Source organism: Cyanistes caeruleus, chromosome 3, assembly GCF_971803275.1.
Source record: "Cyanistes caeruleus chromosome 3, bCyaCae1.hap1.1, whole genome shotgun sequence".
Taxonomy (NCBI): domain Eukaryota; kingdom Metazoa; phylum Chordata; class Aves; order Passeriformes; family Paridae; genus Cyanistes; species Cyanistes caeruleus.
In genome coordinates, this window is record NC_141703.1 from 18,174,026 (window position 1) to 18,192,703 (window position 18,678).

Below are 18,678 nucleotides of genomic sequence, written 5' to 3' on the forward strand. Positions count from 1 at the left end.
GTGACAGGTTTGGGGCTGCCAGAAGACATTTCCAAACTTCACGTTTAGTGCACATGGGGTATTTTACACACAAAAGAAATGCTTCAGGAAGTAGTGCTGGATTATGAATACTGCCTCCCTGGGCTGTGAAGGACATGGAAGGAGCAGGCTAGACCCTTGGTTATCAGGGTCTTGGGCCCCTTCAGCTTCCCCAGTGATGAGACATGTCCATATGTGCTGGCACAGATGAGCCAGGACACGGAGATGCACAGCCTTCTGTTACAGCAGCTGGGAGTCTGGCACCTAAAATGGTGCTAGAAACCCTTGTTTAGGCAGCTGAACCCTTTTCAGACTGCCTTGAGAATCTTTCTGAACTATCATGTAGGTAAATATCCTGTCATGAAGGAGTTGAGGATTAAAGGGTTCCTGTTGATGGAGTGAAAAACCACCAGAACCCAGAAATACCAGTTCAAGGGAAGATGTTTTAAATGGCTGCACTTAAAGAAATTAAAAGTCTTTTAGGCAACAGTGAAACCTCTCTGAGCAGGTCTTGAGTAAAACCAACCTGACAATGATGGATTAGCCACTGTGAAAATGTTGGTCTTTGCTCTTGTCCCTTAGCTTGGAGGGGAGATATCACTTCAGTCCCAGCCCAAATCCTTGCTATAAGATGCCTCCCTTCAGCTCTGGCCTACAGCCCCCCACTGCTGGATGGCATTGGCTGCTGTGCTGAGATAACCTCTCTGCTCCTTTGACAAATCACAGGATTTTTTTGGGTGCCTTTGTCTCCTCTGCCAGAGTCCCAATGGGCATCACTATGAGAGCATCCCTGTGGCAGTCCTCATAGCATCTGCCTCTTCTCCCAGGGTCTCCACATACAGCATGATCTCACTTCCCTAATTTAAGCTTGAATCCAGCTCTTGAGCAACAAGGGAAAAGTCAGTGTGGGAGATTCACTGCAGTGCTGGAGCCAAGACATCCCCAGAACACCTGCAGGTTTAATGAGCCTTTCAAAATGCTATTTTTTTTTTTTTTTCCCAGAAAGCAAAGTACCATCTTTTTCTCTAGAAGTTGTTTAACATGAGCTTAGCTGTAGGCACTATTCCAGGTCAGGTGGGTGTTGTTTGCTTTATAGGAATCTTTTTTCTTTTTTTTTTTCTTTTCTTTTTTTTATTGAAAGTTGCTTCCCCCAGATGCTGGGAGGTGTTTCAACATAAGGGCATGTGAATGTGGAGTATCTCACTGAAACAGCCTTCCTGCTCCTTTGCTGAAACAAGCTCAAGTTTTAGAAATTATGTGGTGAGGATTAAGCTGGGGAAATAATTGCATGAAAGCTGTTTCAGGGCAAAGGACTTCTCCAGTTACAGTTATGTTTTCTTATTACTCCTCTTGTTCCATAGCTGGGTAAATGTCTGGGAAGATCTTTGCATCTTCACGTATCTCCTAAATTGAGAATTTACCTCTGAGTCTGAGATCTGCCAGGCTGGAATACATGCACACATAAACACACAGGTTTTGGCCCTGTTTTCAGCTCTAGGGAGAGAGAGGTTGTGTTTCTTGTTTGCTTCTTTATAGCTTAGGGAGGAGTCAACTGGGGAAGCGGTGGATAGCAGTGGCTGAAATCCAGTGTGGCAAAAGTCTTGCTCTCCTGCTGTGTGCTGAAGGCTGGTGGAGGGTGAGGTGAGTTACAGCTGGCAGAAAGGTGGAGCTAAGAGTTTCAACTCCAGTCTTCCAGGTAAGATATTCACCTTTGATTAAAGTAAAAGTCAGCTTTCAAAATCATGTCAGCCAAGATACAGGTGGGTCTGGAGGATGGTTGGATCAAGGAAACTCACATGTCCCTACAGATTTTCACAGAGCTGTGGAAGTCATCCATGGAACTGAAATGCTTATATGCCTTTGTATTTCCACACTGAGCTTGTCTAGACCTCCAGCCATTTGGATATCTTTGGCAGTTTGCCCATTGCTTCATCTCTTTTACCTTTCTACCTTGAGTTTGTTCAAAATTATTGCTTGGGCTGGCACCTATTGAAGCAGCAGTTCCCTTCATGTTGACCCTCCTGAGTGTTTCTTCAAGAAGGAAAAAATAAGGGAAACAAGGGAAGGGAGGCCAGGGCAAGGGCAGAAAGGAAGGAGGGTCTTCAGGCCTGTTGAGCAGTGAGTTGTTGATGTTTCAGCTGGGAGTTACAGCCCCAGTTTGGATCAGCAGCTGCCCTTGCTGGTACAATGTGTTTGAGCTTTGAGCTCTGCATGCCAATGAACATTTCCACATGCTCAGGCTGCACTGAATCCCAAGTGTTATTTTGGATAGTAAATACTAGAACAAGTCTCCAGGAGAAATAACGCCAAAGCTTATATCAATAATGCCTGATCTGTCCCTTATGTGAGAAGTCTCTTTTTAAATCACCAGCTTAATTTTTTTCCTGCAGAAGTAGCTTAGAGCTAGGAAATATCACTCCTCAAGAATTCCCGTTGAAGCCAGTTTGAAGTAAGGCCTTTTCCAAAGTATAAATTAGGTATTTTTCTTCTGCTATGGATTCCAGTGTTTCATAGGCCAAAAGTAAAACAGAGAAGACATGAATTAAAACGAAGTTCTGTCTGACCTTTGTCCAAAAGCAATAAAGCTGGACAAGAGCAATTCTCTCATCCCACCATCTCATGGGGCATTCTGCCTGTGCAGGTCTGACTCCTTTCTCTCATACAACAAACACTTGGGATGGGCACTTGCAATAGGAATGGATGTAGTGATTCCTATTCTGTAGATTTCACTGTCTGATGAAGATGACTTCAGAACACCTGTGAGCTTAATGAGCCTTGCAGAGGTTGGAATGATACAGATGGGAAGTGAGTGTATTTCATTAAATTTGAAGAAGTTAAACTAGATAAGGCATGTAAAAATACATTCAGATCATCTGTCTTTGCATGAAACAGGTTTGGTTCCTGCAACAGGAGTGTAATTTTTTCCTATAAGAGCTGCTGATTTGGGAGGAAGAGATTTGGAGGAAAAGAAAAGAGGGTTATGACTACTGCTCTCTATTCTTAGAGTCTTCTCTGTATCATTTAACACCATCCAGAAGAAACAAATCTTGCCTTGGTAAAACAGCCTTTTCTCCAATTTGAACATAAATTTTTCTTTAGTGAGAGAAAAAAAAAAATAGTTTTTGCTGTGGATGAACTTCTGAAAGGCTGCTTGGTTTGTTTGGGCTTTTTTGTTTGCTTGCTTGCTTGTTTGTGGGTTTTTTTGTTAATCATGTATGAAAAAGAAAGTGATTTTAAACCTGTGCTTACTGTATTTTTGCAGACAAATTCAGGAGCCACTTATTATCATTACACATACAGTACCACAGAGATACTTGGTGCTTTGTGGATTTGAAGAAGGTTCTGCTAATATTTCCTCCAGGCTGTGAGATTTTTGTTCTTCATGTGCACCAGTTCTCCTACTTTCTCTGTGTTGCTTTCCAGCACAGGAGTTGTGAGCAAAGACTTTTAATTCTCTTCTATGCAAGAATATGGAAGCATCTAACTCATAACAGAGAATAAATACCTTCTCTGAAGCAGGGACTAGCTGTACAACAGTGCTGAAACCAGATATCTTGTATCTGTAGCAAGAATAACTGGGGAAGTTAAATTATAGCTGATGACTTTCAGAAAGGAGCTACTTGTTCTTCAGGTAGCTCTTAAATAGTAAAGGGTGGAGTGAGGTTTGCTGGACGGATCAGACTACTCCAGATCTCACAGGTTTTTACTTGAAAGAAGGATCTTGTGCTGGCCACTTGGAAGGATAACAGAGGTGGTCTTGCTGCATTTCAGGTCTGATCCTTTGTGGCAGCCCTGATGGGGCAGTGTTCTCCAAGGTCGTGTCCCCTCCATCACAGGGACTCTGCTGGCCAGGAAGGAGTTATTGATTAACAACCCTGGAAGAGGAGAATGCAAGTACAGTGGGGAGATTATCAATCTGGCTAGACTAAAGTGCATTTGCATTAAGTTTTCTGGCTTTCATGAGTTAATTTTCAGTATAAGTTAATTTCAGCGACTTCTTATTTGTGTAGGACAAAAAGGCAATTTAGGAAATACTGAACTTGAAAGGAAGTTTTCTGTGGAAGAGCCTTAAGAGTTTTGTGGGAGGAGAAGAAAGGATTTTCTCTATTTGAGTTCATCACTTATTTAGTCTGTTTAATGTTAATCCAGAAGTGTGTGGTGAGTGAGCATTTATTCTAAGTAGTAATAGCAGTTTAGCTTTGTTTTGTAAATCAGCAAAATTTAAGATGAGCAGGAATGGGTAAGGCTAGAGCTTGAACAAAGACTTCCATGTGATTTAATGCAGAGCCTTTTTATTTTAGTCCCTTACTAAAGTGTGGAGAGAAATTTGTCACAGGCTTTAAACTTATGCACGTAAGGTTAAATATTTTATTGTGTTATTGCTACTGACCCTTGGCTGCAGGTGTGGGTGACAGATGTGAGGAGTTACCTTATTGCAGTTTCTGGCTTAATCTCATGCAGAGAAGAAAGGTAAATTCCAATTTTGCTTCTGAGGTATTAGCCTGTTCCCACATCCCTCAGTGCTTCTCCTGTGGCTGCCAATCATGCAGCAGGTAAGAAAATGTAAATTCTAGCATGCATAAGCCATTCAGAATGGAAATTTTCAAAAATATGGTGGGTGGCAGACAGTAAAACTGGCAATTGCTTTCATTTTCTGACAAAATTCCATGGTGATTTAGGCCTCCAAGGGTATTATTCATGCTTGGTATTGGGTAATCTTCAGTACTGGGGAAGCAGGAGGTGAATGTCAAGCACTGAGTTGTCCTCTTACATTTATTTGTGAATTGGGAGTAATGGTACCAAGGTTAGGCTCCTGTGGATGTGTAGTAATGAGCCTAATTTACATGTGATGGCTTCACTTAAGATGTTATATAGTGCTTTCACTTAAGGTGTTATTTAGTGCTTTTTTCCCCCTTGGATTTCTTGCAACCTTCCTTCTCTTAAAACAGTTCCTCCCCATGTACTCTCTGAGCTGTGGTGCTGAAGCCAACAGAGATTGTGGTTCTGTGGTAGAACATGATGTGCAATTTCTGCCCTGTGCTAGCTGGACTGGTGTCTGACAGGCCAGCATTTCTTAAAATGTGTTACACAGGTACAGGAAGTGAGTGGTGAGGAGAAAATTATGCCCATTGCTTTATCTTTCATGGGAGGGGAAGAAACCAAACTTCTAAGGAAAAGAAAGTGGGAACTAGCTCAAAGACAGACACTAGCTCCCTGAAGTGGAAAGCTTATCAAAGCTCCTTCCAGGTTTTCTTGGTTCCTTGGTTTTTTGTTCCATAGTGACCTTGACTATGGGCTAGTGGTTAGAACCTGAGATGCCTTGAGACACTAGTTCAAGCTAGGAGGTGTTTGGAATATTAGACAATAGGCTGGTTTTCTGTCCAGGAGGTGTGGATATTCCTCCTTTACATCATGTTTTCCATGCTTTGCTTTGATGGATGGCTTTGTGAACATCAGCCTGTCTCAGCTTTTCAAGTCTAGGCTTCAAGAACTGGTGTCTGATCTTCCTAGAGCAAGCCCTAGGAATACTCAAGGAAGCTATCTGAGCCTATTGCATTGTCTTTCATCATTTCCAAAACACAGATTTGACCTTAGTAGGATGAGGTAGTGTGTGAGAACTGCCTCTTTTTCTTTTTTTTTTTTATTGTAAGACCATTTTCCATTAATTCTATATTACCTTGCCATTCTGAGTTTAAATCTTAAAGCTGTACTTAAAGTACCAAAGGAGGTTTAGCCACACAATCACCATTTGGCATGGGAAATTGAATGGCTAAGCCCCTGCATATATACAGTAGGCTGTACACTGCTGAGTAGATTGTATAATTGTTTATCATACATTAAGCAACCAATTGCTGATTTATGTACATATGTAGGTTCATCCTTTACCAATTTCCTGTGACTGATAGCTTCCAGGAGATTAAAAGAATAGCCGGTTCCTGTTTCTTTCTCTTCTCTTTATTTTTGTCCTTTAGCAGGAATATTTGTGTGTGTGTGTGTTTAATAGCATTCGTTCCCTAGAGAATAATCTCAGTCTTTGTTTTAGCTGGCCTCCTTCTGAGAGTGTGTTAAATCTGTAGCCAAGATCACAGGCAGCTCTGGGCAAATCATTGGGCTGTTATTAACCTGCCTCCATGGCAACTGCTGCTCGCCAGCCTGAGGACAAAAAATGTTTTTATTCTGCTGAGTTGCACAAAAGGTTCTAGTGATGCCTTGCACAAAATGGCCATTGAAAGGGAAGATGCAGTGATGTGTGTTTGCGCTGTACAGTTTCATATTTAAATCGTTCTACACTGTTTCATTGGAAGTGGATATAGAGCTGAACAGTTCAGTGTTTTGGACATATGGAAAGTAAAAACTAGCAGAAAATTGGAGGTGAACTCATTTTAATACTACTTATTTTTGTTGGCTTGAGTTCACAGGCCTTCAGCCTGCAGTTGTCATCAGAGTGTTAGCAAGTTATTTTGTGAACATGAACTAGGTAAACATTTTCCTGGGGTTTCAGTTGCACTGCGTGAAGATAGTTGCTGACTTTGAGTTACAAAGAGAGAACATAAAGGTTTCCTGGAAAGCTTTCTGATTGTTTTCAGAAATCTCTGCTTTGCTTCAGTGCTTCTGTGGGAAGTTTGGTAAGCATATCTTAGTTCTTGATGAGCTTCAGATTGTAGCTGGTTTTGAAAGCTGCTCTTAGCAGTACTGTTTTAGGCTTGTGTAAAAATTATAAAATTGGCCATATTGCTCAGGCTAGGCATGGCTTTAATCTGCTGATAAAGAGTGTTCACAGTGGGATCTGGGAGGGAGGTCTGGCAGCCCCAGCACTGCAATGAGGTTGTATCCTGCAGTTAGTTACCTTCTGGCAGGAGGCTGTGAAGTTCTGCTGTCAATTTGGGTGCAGAATGACTATGGATGGATGGATGCTGTCTCTTGGAAACCTGTTGGTTTGGGATGCTTCATGTGCTTGCAAGCTGGCTGTGTGCTGTTTCCAGGTGTATCAAAGACTCTCATTCCTGCTTTAGTCTTAGGGTCAAGGTGAGTAGTTCCTGCAGTTTCACATTTGGACAGTTCTCTCTGCTCAAAATAATGTGGTTGCTTTAGACACCTCTGGGGGTGTCCCTTGGCTTTGCTCTGCACTGAGAAGATGAAGGCCACCCAAATTCTGTGATGCTTTTTTACTTTGACTGCAGAGGAAGACAAAGAGTAAGGCCACAAAGATAGTCTGTGCATCTGCCAGCTGCTAGAGAGGTGAGAGGGGGTCTGCCACTGTTGCCTTGTGTTCAAGGGTCTGTGGATTAGTGGTAGAAACTGTCATGCGTTTGGGTAAGTGATCCAACAAACTCCTCAGGGCAAATGTTATGCCAGTGGCCTGGAAAACTGGCTTGGAGGTGTGGGGTATTAAACATCAGTCCTGGGTCTAAACCAGTCTTTAGTTTTGTTAGGCTGCTCCCGTTTTTTGAAACCAACAGCTTTTCTTTTGGATCTTGTCAGTCTCTTGGTTTTGTTTCCAGCTGTTTTTATTTCCTGTCTTTGATAGGATCCTTCTGCAAAGCAGTCTGTGGGATCAGCACAATTTAGGTCATCAGTCTCTCCACACTAAGCAATGATGAGGTGTTGGGTCTCCTGCTTTTGGAGCATGGCTCAAAAGGTGGTTTTGTGCTGGGCTGTGACCACACGTGTGTTGTCTGCTGGGTCAGAGCATGGTTACTTTTGGATAATCTTTCATGGCTAATCCTGCACCAGGTGCATGCATTTCTTGGATTAACTCTGGGAGGTTTGGACCTGACCTGGGAGCAGATGCTGCGGAGGCGAGCCAGCCTCACGTGTATGGCTGCTCTTGCGTGTGAGCTGTTCTCAGGCAAATTCCCCAAAGCAGAGGATTGCTCTGCAAGGTTTGTTGTCTGAACTCAGCTCTGAACCTCTGTGATAAAATGAAACCCAGAGACGATTTCCTCTGATAGTGTGCATTTGGATTTTGTTTGGCCTGTCACTGCTGAGCTGCAGTGTTTTTCATTTGGCAGTATTTTTGTCATGAAGATAGTTCCTACTGAGTGGACTCCAGCTGTGGACTAGACTATAAAACCTTCCCAGCCTTGTTTCTATACAATTAGATCTTGTCTGCAGTTAGTGAAGTGGTGTTTTGTAAGTAATTTTGATGGTGATAGCTGCTTAAGCTTGACTAGGGCATTTGCTGTGACTCTCTAAAAGAAGAGTTTCTCTCTTATGAAATGGGAAATCTTTCAATTATCGGATGCAGATTATTCCCCAGTGTCTCACGGAAGTGCCTGCTCTGCAACTCATTCATTAGTGGGAATGGGAGGGGGGTAAAAATAAACTTGCTTCATGTGGTGGCTGGAGACTTGCTGATCTTTGTGAGGAAATTTTTGGGTGGGAAGATGTGATGTCCTCATTTGCCAGCTGTCTCCTTGCCTTCAGATGCTTTGTCCATGTAGCGCCTTGCCGTAGCAGCAGTGGCTGTCCTGCGACGCTGGCCGCTCCATTAAGCGTTGTCTTAATGGCTTGTGCTTTGCGCAGTTGTATGAAATGCACATTAATGGAGACAGCTTAATGCCATCACCCTGAAGTAATGAATTGGTATGGATTGCCATTACCATTATAGCGCAGTTAAAAGCTGTGTTTGTTTCCGATTTACATTTCCCAGCTCTGTAAGCAGATGGGTTTTCAGGCCACGCAGTTGGAAGGAACCTGGCAGTTCAGCTGCAACCTCCTTATTACAGTGTTCATACAAATAGCAGCTCTAGGGGGGTGTTTTGTTAACTCAGACAAGTTAAACAATGCATTTCAGTTGATCATGCTACTGCAAACTCTATTCAGGGATCACTGTAAATCCAGGGTATCCTATAAAAAGCTGGAAATGTATTGCCTACGTGCAGTGCAGTTTCATACAGCTGCCCTCGACAAAAATTGTTACTCTTTGGACCCCATTCAATTTTTCCTCTATAACCTCATGTGGATTTATATAAAAAGATAACTTGGGAGGCCTGGGAGATGGTGGGATAGTTAAGTTTTATGGACCTAAATGTATTCATCTTCCAATGAAAGTGCAAATTATCTCCTGCTTTTCCAAAAGGCTTCATTGTCTTGAATATTTGCCTCTCTGGCTCCCCGAGTGTTGCCATCATAGCTGGTGCTCCTGCCATTAGTAAAGCTGAAAGATGGTGAGCTCTGGATGAGTAGCTGAATTGCAATGGATCACTTTAGACAGTGATTTTTTTGCTTTTTCCATTTCATAGGCTGTCCCATCGATCTCTTGATCCTGTAAAGACAGGAGCACTCAGCCCACTTTCTGGGCTTTGAGTCCATACCAACAGATCTGTAGGTCACTGCTTTAGAGGGTGATGCTGTCTTGTACCACCTATAGATTTTTTTGCTTAGCATGTCAATGCCTGGGCCTTTTATTCCCTGTGGCTTTTACCAAGTGGAGGACAAATATTCTTCTCCTCATAATTTGCTTTTTGCTCATGACGTTTCTTTTGCTTTCTCTCTTCTGCTTAGGTTGCTTTGAATGTTGCATTAAGTGCCTAGGAGGAGTGCCATATGCTTCGCTCGTGGCAACCATTCTCTGCTTCTCGGGGGTAGCGTTGTTTTGTGGCTGTGGCCACGTGGCGCTCACGGGAACCGTGTCTATCCTCGAGCAGCACTTCTCCACGACTGCCAGTGACCATGCTTTGCTGAGTGAAGTGTAAGTATGCCTCCCTTTCCCATTAGTCATCGTAACACCCTCATGCTAAATGAGTAGAGATGGATTCAAACCTCGGTCTCCATTCCTGAGTATTAGGTTGCTTGTTTTTGTAACAGCACTCCATCATTTACTGGTATTCACATACAAAGAGCCAGTGTGTATCCTAGTAGACCTATTTATATTGGGACCAGTGCTATTTAATATCTTCATCAGTACCACAGACAGTGGAACTGAGTGCACCCTCAGCTGCTTTGCAGATGACACCCAAGCTGAGTGGTGCAGTTTGCTCACCTGAAAGGAAGGATGCCACCCAGAGGGAGCTTGAAAGCCTTGAGGGGTGGGACTGTGTGAACCTCATGATGTTCACCATGGGCGAGTGCAGGGTGCTGCACATGGGTCAGGGCAGTGCCCAGTATCACTACATGCTGACAGATGAAGGGATTGAGAGCAGCCCTGCCAAGAAGAACTTGGGGGCGCTGTTGGATGAAAAACTGAATGTGAGTTGGAAATGTGCACTCGCAGCCCAGGAAGCCAGTTATATCCTGGGCTGCATCCAAAGCGGTGTGACCAGCAGGGTGAGGGAGGTGTTTCTGCCCCTCTAGTCAGGTGAGATCCCACCTGGAGTGCTGCATCTGGTCTGGGTGTGCTCAGCATGGACCATGTTGAGCCCATGGACCTGTTGGAGTGACTCAGAAAAAAGCCACTGAGATGATCAGAGGGCTGGAGCACCTCTGCTGTGAGAGTTGGGGCACCAGCACCAGGCTGAGAGAGTAGGGGCTGTTTAGCCCAGAGAAGAAAAGGCTCTGGGGAGACTTTACAGCAGCCTTCCATCAACTAGGGGGACCTACAATAGAGCTGAAAAGCGACTTGTACCAGGGCTTGTTGTAACAGAACAAGGGGTAATGATTTTAAGAGCAGATTTAATTTTTGTTGGTGACATAGAGTTGGAAGGGATGTCAGGAGTAATATGGGAGTGTGGTTCTTTCCATCCCTCTTCAGAAGAAGCTGGACTGGTATATGAATAAAAAGACAAAAAAACCCGGAAAGATCTGCAAATGTAGCCTTTGGACATAACCACTGGTGAAATATTTGGGTCTTTTATGTTCCCAAGGCTTCTCTGAGGCCAGAGGAAGGCCTGAAGTGCTGCCTCGGATTCCCAGGCAGCCAGCCTGGCCGTGTGTGGCTGTGATGGGGGTCCCTCTGACAAGCAATGTGGGCTTGGCACATACAGGAGTGCATGGGTATCAGGGTCCTGCGCAGCACACTTGATTCTTATTTTAATTTCTGTTGCCACTGACTCCATGTATATGCTTGCAGGCATAGACCTGCCAGTTTGCTGCATGCCCTCTGAGCACCGGTGCCAGTCCCACAGCACCATTTCAGGACTCCCCCTGTCCACAGGACCCTCTGTACCCTGACCTGCTCTGGGACTGCTGCCCACTGAGGTCCCCACTTCCAGCACTGCCCACACTCAGTCCCTGGCTGTGGTCGGCAGTGTGTCCCCAGCTCCAGGGCATGAGGCACCAGGGCCCTTCAGTTAGACATAACATTTAGTGAGAAAATGCAAGCAGCTGTTCTTCAGCATCTGGGTAACAAAATACCCTGTGCTTGCATCAGTCTCCATTTAAGCAAAATAGAAGAAATTGCAAAAGCAGCAGTCATAGGCAGCAAGTTTTATGTTTTGGAGAGTTGTTGACAATGTTTCTTGTCATGTCAGCAACAGCAGTTGGGAAAATGCATAATTCCTACCAAAGCAGCTCAGGGCTCAGCTCTGTGGAGCCAAGGGGGTGGCAAGGGAGAAGAGGTGTTATGAAGGGGCAAATTTAAGGCTATAGCAACATTTAATAAAAAGAAAAAAACTAGTAAGACACCCTTTGGAATAGATTTTTTAACCGTTTTTCCTATCACTAATTTCTGGTAGCAAGCCTTGAGTCTCTCCTGGACTGTTAATGATGGTGAAATGATTTCTTCTATACTCTCTCAAATCCCGAGTTAATTTTTTCATTCTTTACAGCACATGTGCAACAGATTTATCCAGTTATTTTTAATCAGTTTGGAAAACAAAGATAACACTTTTCACATAAAATTTGGAAAGAGCAATATCCTGTTTTGATACAAGGGTAACATTTACTATATAAATCGTAGTCATCAATATTCTTTAAGCTAAAACATTCAGATGCTCTTTGGAGATTTATGCCAGCAGCTACTTAGTGGAGAGTGGCAAGAATCAGAAAAAAATATCTTGAGCAAAGCATATTTATCCTCAGAAAACTGGTAGTGTGGTCGTATAAAATTAACCTCCTGGTTCTGTGAATAGTTTCATCCAAAATAACCATCCCAACAATTAAATCTTAAGAAGTTCTGGGGAAATCGTGCTAATAACAAAATATGACTTTTGAAGACCAGGAGTGTTGTATGGAAGATCTGGCATTCTGTTCCTCCAAAACAATTAGCTTTTATCAATCAATCTGATTGATAATATTTAGAAATTATTCTTTTCATCTTCCTATTCTAGCTAAAGGAAAAATACTGTTGTTAGTGCGTCATTACAGATGGTAGATTTTTAAGAAATCAAGAACTTTCTCCAAGAACATCTGAGGGAAGTGCTTATACCATGTGCTCTGAGATGATCTTACTGTGAGTGGTTCCAGGGGAAATGGAAGCATTTCCTAAATAACTCTTCCATTAAAAAAAATAAAAAAAAAAAAAGAAAAATTAACATTTTGAGGTGCTTAGTACTGCTGTGACTTAAAGCGCTGAAACTACCAGCTCACTTGGAACCCTTCCAGGCTGTAGAGCAGCCTCAGGAGAAGTCACTGCATGTTTGCTGAGTCGTGTGTCAGACAAATATTGCTGAATTCAGAAATTTTTGCAAACTTAAGTTAATCAGATTTCACAGGTGGAAATGGTGAATTTCAGGGACTGCTTCCTTTCCCTAAGCCAAAGGAATGACCACAGAGCCTGATAGTTCAGTCAGGGGTTCAGCTTCAGGCTTTGCCACTTCAAAGCCCTGCATTGTCAGCCATTCCCAAGTTAGGTGTCAGGAGCAGTAAGAGGAAAAAGAAAACCTCCATAGTGGAGGGGTGAAACTGCAGCTTTAACATGATGATTAACACCTGTCAGTGAAAAGACTGCAGCACCAACAGTGGATGCTCAGGTGGGTGCAGGACTAATGCACATCAGGATCACTTACCTGGGAAGGAGCACAGTTTTAAGAGTGTTTTCCTGCAGTCTGCTTGCTTAAAATGCAAAGGAGCCTTGAACTTCTAGGAGTTGTCTCTCATTTATTATAATTTAAGAGGATTGACTTTGTTTTTATTGGACTGAAATTAATTATATAATTTCTTTATTTTCTGTTTTAGAATACAGCTAATGCAGTATGTAATTTATGGCATTGCATCATTTTTCTTCTTATATGGGATAATCCTTTTGGCGGAAGGTTTTTATACAACAAGTGCTGTGAAGGAGCTGCATGGAGAGTTCAAAACAACAGCCTGTGGCCGCTGCATCAGTGGAATGGTGAGTGGGATCAGAAATGGGAACAGCAGTCTTTGCTGGCCAAAACCTGTCTGGCTTGGTTTGACTTCTGGGTTTTGAATAACAGAATATTGCTGCCTTCTTTGTTTAAGTCCTTGTGGGTGATCGGGGTCAATCCGTGTCTTGGTTCTTCTTTGAACTTCAAGGGTGCTTGGTTAAATCAAAATACTGCAGAAGGGCTGGGTGGGGGCTGCCATAACCTCTCTGTCATAAAGCTGAACCCACTGGTCTAAACTAAACTGAGGAGACTGCTAACTTTAAAACACTTAATGTGAGCCAAAATGAAATTTGTCGCTTTTAAACATGGAACACTTAAGTGATGCTTAAAGGCAGACTGTAAAATGGCTGTGGTTTGCAGAGCTATTTAAGTATCAAACTGTAATGGCTCTGACTTCCATAGTCAATTGTGCTTGAGTGTCTGGATGCTTCAACAAACAGTAATGAATGAATGAAGCTTCACAACATCTTTGCACTTGAATCAAGTATTGATTTGCAGATGGAAAAAGGCAGACAAGATAGAATAGCAAGGCTTCTTCGCAAAGCTGAAACACGTAGAGCCCTAAAGTTACCAGCCATATTCTCTTCAGTATACTTATGTATTAGAACAAAATTGTAAGCAAAGTTTAACTAAAAATAAAACTTCAGATTCTCACCCACATTGTTCCCAAGGGCACACTCTGCAAGAACAGCCATAACTATGTTTCTGAGAGAAGATTTCAAAGCTATTACTGAAAATCTGAATTCAAAGCTCGTAGTTATGGAGGAAGCTAAGCAGTATGACAGATCGCCCACGGGAAAGTGTGGGTGAAAAGAGAAGAGGCTTTTGATGTGATTGTTGCATTTTAATATGCAGTCTATATCCTGAACTTAAAAAATATGTACTTTCAGCTGGTTAAATACAAAAGAGATGCATGTTTATTTTCATGAGGGTTAGCAATTTTCCACTGTGCTGTTGGGTACTTACTGAATTTTTCAAGAGCTAATAAAAATAAGGCATCTGATAATTTTCCAGTTAAACAGCTATTTGCTCAGTTTTTTTCTATAAAGTGTGGTCTTCACTAAGGAACAAAATTAGATCTAAAGCAGTGTTTTCTAAAGATCCAAAATAAAGTAGAAACATACACATCCATGCATCTCATCAGTGCAGACAATTGCTTGTGCAGTTGAGTAGTTGCAGACACATGATTGTCAGCTTATACAAATACCAGTGTGACACATGGAAATACGGCAGAAAACCATGTTTTTATGTTTGTCCATATTTGTCCACACAATGAAGGAGAGAATTTACCAGCTGAGGAATGGCTTGGAGCTCTGGTAAGCTGCATTAATGTTTGGTTCTTACAGGAAAAGTGCCTGTATGCTGCTGTGTAAAACCTTAGGGCTAGAACAAGGTTTGTGAGAAGATAAAATATTTAACAGACTTAAACTGTTACTTAAACTTAACAGACTTAAACAAACTGCAGTTTAGTGACTGCAGCTGGGTATAGGCAACAGGCTTTTGGACATACAGTGACATTTTGCCACTTTGATCAAGAGCTCCTCTACTTCTTTCATTACATTACTGAGCAAAGTCCTGAAAGGCAGTCCCATCTTGCATATGGTTGTTAAAGAAGACAGATTTCCATCTTCCCTAAATTATTTGTGTTGGCTCCGGTAATGCAGAATAGCCATTTCCCACAGTTACTACATTAAATGTGAGAGTGAGTATATTTTTTTCCTGTCTATTTTAGGACTTAAAGGCTTTGTGCACTTCCTGTCATGCACACTTCCACGTATGCAAACTCATGATTTATTTGTAGTGATCTTCAGAAAGTCTTTAACTTGGTCCACTTGGTCCTTCCCAAAACCCAAAGAGATGATTTTCAATTCTCACACAAAAAAAAAAAGGTCTGGTATATGGCGCTATCTAATATGAAATAGGGTATTCCAGTTGAGTTGTCTATAAATTAAAATTCAGCTGGGGTTTTCTGTGCCATAGTTTTGCCAGAACTTCCACCTCCCCACACAGCACCTGCCTTGGCTGAAACCTAGCTGTTGTTCAGCTTTTGCTCTAACACTTGCAGGATTACTCTGGAGAAAACCTGTGGGGATGCAAACTTCCACCAGTGCCCATTAGTTCAGTCCCTTGGTTCTGGGTCAGGCTAACAATCCTTCCCCCTGAGAGCCTTTTCCATCCTTGCTGTTGTCCTTTGGCACACGAATTTTAAGTAAGATAGTAGAGCACCAGTGCTTTACTGAAAGTAAAGCCTTTCCAGTCCACCTACAGCTAAGAGCTAACAGTGAAAAGAGAGCCCAAGAGATGTAACAGCATTCCCCCGCCTTCCAAGTGGGATCCAAATCCTATTCTCACCAAGAGGAGGGAGCTAGGAACTGATGCCAGAGCTACTGTTTCACCAGAACACTTAGAAGAGGAAGGAAAAGAGGGAAAGGGGCTTAGTGAGAGGAGAAAGCTGGATATTTTCAAAGCAATCAATGCTACATTTTTTAATTTAACCAAAGACAATGCACGTAATGTAGGGGTTTTTTTAAAGAGCAAACCCAAACCAGCAAATTTTAGTGGATAAATCCATGATTCTCTAAGGTGAAGTAATTAATTTTATGCTTGGTAATGTGTATTAGACCAATTGAATCCTTCTGATCTGCTGTTAATGGTCATGGTATGTTTGCAAAAATAGGCATTTTCAAATGTTACATTCCAAATTGATTTCAATACATCAGGGAGTGTGGGGGAGCTCTGTGAGCATTGATTCACTGTGTGGTTTTGATTTGCAAGTTGTATAGAAATGCTAGTATGTTACAGTTAATTTAAAAAAACCCCTTAAATCGATTTTTGCTGGAACTTATTGGTTTTAGCCTACAACCAGCATCCCTGCTTAGCTGAGAATCTTGAGAAATCAATGGGCTGCTCTTTCATGAGGGCAGTCTGTTTACTCAAGCAGGCTGATGAAAAAGGAAATGTCTGAATTACTCTCTCTGTAGCACTTAAGCTACCAAAGTATTTGTAAGCAATGAGAATACTGATTTTGTGTGTTTGAAAATCAAATATTTTCTTACTTGAATTCTGCAAGCATGCTTAAGATTATTTTGAAGCGTTTTTAAGGAAAATGTAAGTAGTCCTTTCAAAGAATAAACACAAAGTGTTTGTGTTTTCTCTGCCCAGTTTGTTTTCCTCACCTATGTCCTTGGAGTGGCCTGGCTCGGGGTCTTCGGCTTCTCTGCTGTGCCTGTCTTTATGTTCTATAACATATGGTCAACTTGTGAAGTCATCAAATCTTTTCAGACAAATGTGACAGTTCCAGGGGACCAGATCTGCGTGGACATCAGGCAATACGGTACTCGTTTTAATCCTGATTAAATGCTTTAGCCATTCTCTTTGGTCTGTCTTCAGTAGTTTTGTCTCAGCCTTGTCAGATGAATCAAATGCAAAAGCATCTTCTATATCTGAATGTGCTATTACTTTTCTAATTAATTCACATTACACTGATCTCTTTCCAGATGCAATCAATTTAACTGAACTGACAAGTCACTGATCTGAAATGATTTTGTAGCGGTTTCCAATACTGTAATATTAGGTTTGAAAATAGATCAGCCTCAAAATAAACTGCTTGGAAACAGTGTGGAGAAATAGATAACCAGATTGTGGGTTTTGAACCCATATGCATATAATCTGTTCTTTCAGAAAGCTGTTTTACATTTAAAGATGGAGTAGATGTCTGAATGTTGCTCTGACAATTACTTTTAGTTAAAAAACCAAAAATGTGCAATTAAAAGTCTTCCATAACTAATAATGAATTAATACTGCTTTCTGATGGCATGCAGAAATCTGAGGGATAGTAACTTAAAAGAAGGTCAGGCTTTTCATTCATTAAGGTGAATTTTTCCTGAAGTTAATGTTTTCAGCTTCCCCTGTGCAGAAGACCTTTTGTCACCATTACTTTTGGCTTCATTCTAGCTAGCATTTTCTAGGAATGTTTCTTTCTTTGGACTAAGTCATTCAAAGCTGAGAAAATGGATTCAAAGTTGAAAAAGTAAGAAAGCTTGGCTTTGCTCTCCTGTCCAGGTAAGTGCAGTAGAAGAAAAGATACACGAATTTTTAAAGCAACTCTTCAAATCAGTTAAACATATACATTCTATTTTAGCAGCTCACAGCAAGAGGCTGGGAAGACATTTTCTTCAGCAGCAAAGCCTAGGAGTGAAGGGAGATGTGCTCCTCCACCTTCCTGCTTCTCCTGGTTGTTCTGCAGCTCTGTTAGTCCTGTATAGGGCTGTATTGTTCCCCTGATCAGTAAAACCATTTGGGTTTCAGTGTGTGATGGGAGAGAGCAGCTCCCTAACAGACAACACATGTCACTGAACTTTCCTCACATATTTTGGGTGGAAGCAGTAGCTGGAAGGCTGGAATTGTACGTAGCAGTTGCAGAGAAGCAGCTTTTATAGGAAGAAAATCCTATGAAATCTTTTTGAAAGCCATGCCATTCTGAGATAATTTCAATGACAATGCTTATAGAGTTGCTAATTCCAACCAGCTGGGTTGAAATGCAAAGTTGTATGGAGAAACAAACTGTTTCTCTTAATTCAAATAGGTTTTGCTTAAGCTTCACATCTATTACAGGCCTAAAATTTATGTTATTGTAAATCTGCTAGATTCTGTTGACTTTTCAGACTTTCAGTCATATAAGAAAAGTAACTGGGAGTATCTGAGGTATGACAGACTAAACTTTCTTGTAGCACTGTTCACTTGATGCTTTTTACCTACTGGAACTAAACCAGATAAAAAAAAAAAATCCTGTAATTCTTCCCTCTAGTTCTATATTCACACCCTTCCACAGTAGTTTCTTGTTCAAGCAGAACCTCATCTAGTAAGTGCTACCCTGAAAGGTGCCAAGTACCTCTGAGATGCAGATTCTCTCTTCTGTGCTGAGTGGGGGAGTAGGCAGAGTGTGCAACTGGACCCAAAGTGCAAAAACCCAACCAACTGTTTGGCTGCCAGATGGGAAAAGCTCATCTGAGAACATGCCTTAGCAGCAGCCCTCAGTGTGAGCAGAAAGCATAACCTGAGGGAGTTGTTTGAATTCCTGCTGCCAGCTCCAAGCTCTACTGGTCAACGCACGGATGCCCAGAATGGGAACACAACTGGCAAGTGGGTGAAAAAGATGAGAGGAATGGAAAGTGTGTGTTGATTGCTAAAATTAGTGGTTTCTTTTCTGTGGTATTTCAGGTATTATCCCTTGGAATGCTGTACCTGGCAAAGCCTGTGGCCCAATTTTAGAGAACATCTGCAACACAAATGAGGTACAGAAATGTAACCTGTGTGCAGCTTTTGGCTGCAAGTCACTTGGGCACCTTGTAATAAATACTTCATGGAAGTTTTTGGAGAGAACTCTTGCTGGTAGTATAAAGAGATTGCTTTAAGTGTAACACTGAACTAA

The 18,678-nt window shown here is 41.9% G+C and overlaps 2 protein-coding genes across 16 annotated transcripts in view; one reads left to right on the top strand and one right to left on the bottom strand.

Annotated features, from left to right (window-relative positions):
- The window catches only part of GPM6B (glycoprotein M6B), a 106,479-nt gene that overhangs the window by 82,705 nt on the left and 5,096 nt on the right, over positions 1-18,678 (top strand). For all 13 annotated transcript variants that reach the window (XM_086880057.1, XM_086880060.1, XM_086880058.1 and 10 more), the window contains 4 exons: positions 9,526-9,712; positions 13,075-13,231; positions 16,410-16,581; positions 18,468-18,541. In XM_086880057.1, coding sequence (XP_086736183.1) covers positions 9,526-9,712; positions 13,075-13,231; positions 16,410-16,581; positions 18,468-18,541 — 590 coding nt within the window. The remainder of the gene's footprint in view (positions 1-9,525; positions 9,713-13,074; positions 13,232-16,409; positions 16,582-18,467; positions 18,542-18,678) is intronic.
- OFD1 (OFD1 centriole and centriolar satellite protein) overlaps positions 1,127-18,678 on the bottom strand; it is a 52,949-nt gene continuing 35,397 nt past the window's right edge. For 2 of the 3 annotated variants that reach the window (XM_086880052.1, XM_086880051.1), the window contains exon 23: positions 1,127-3,893. In XM_086880052.1, coding sequence (XP_086736178.1) covers positions 3,878-3,893 — 16 coding nt within the window. In that variant the 3' untranslated portion in view covers positions 1,127-3,877. The remainder of the gene's footprint in view (positions 3,894-18,678) is intronic. The other variant, XM_086880050.1, reaches the window with a different exon arrangement.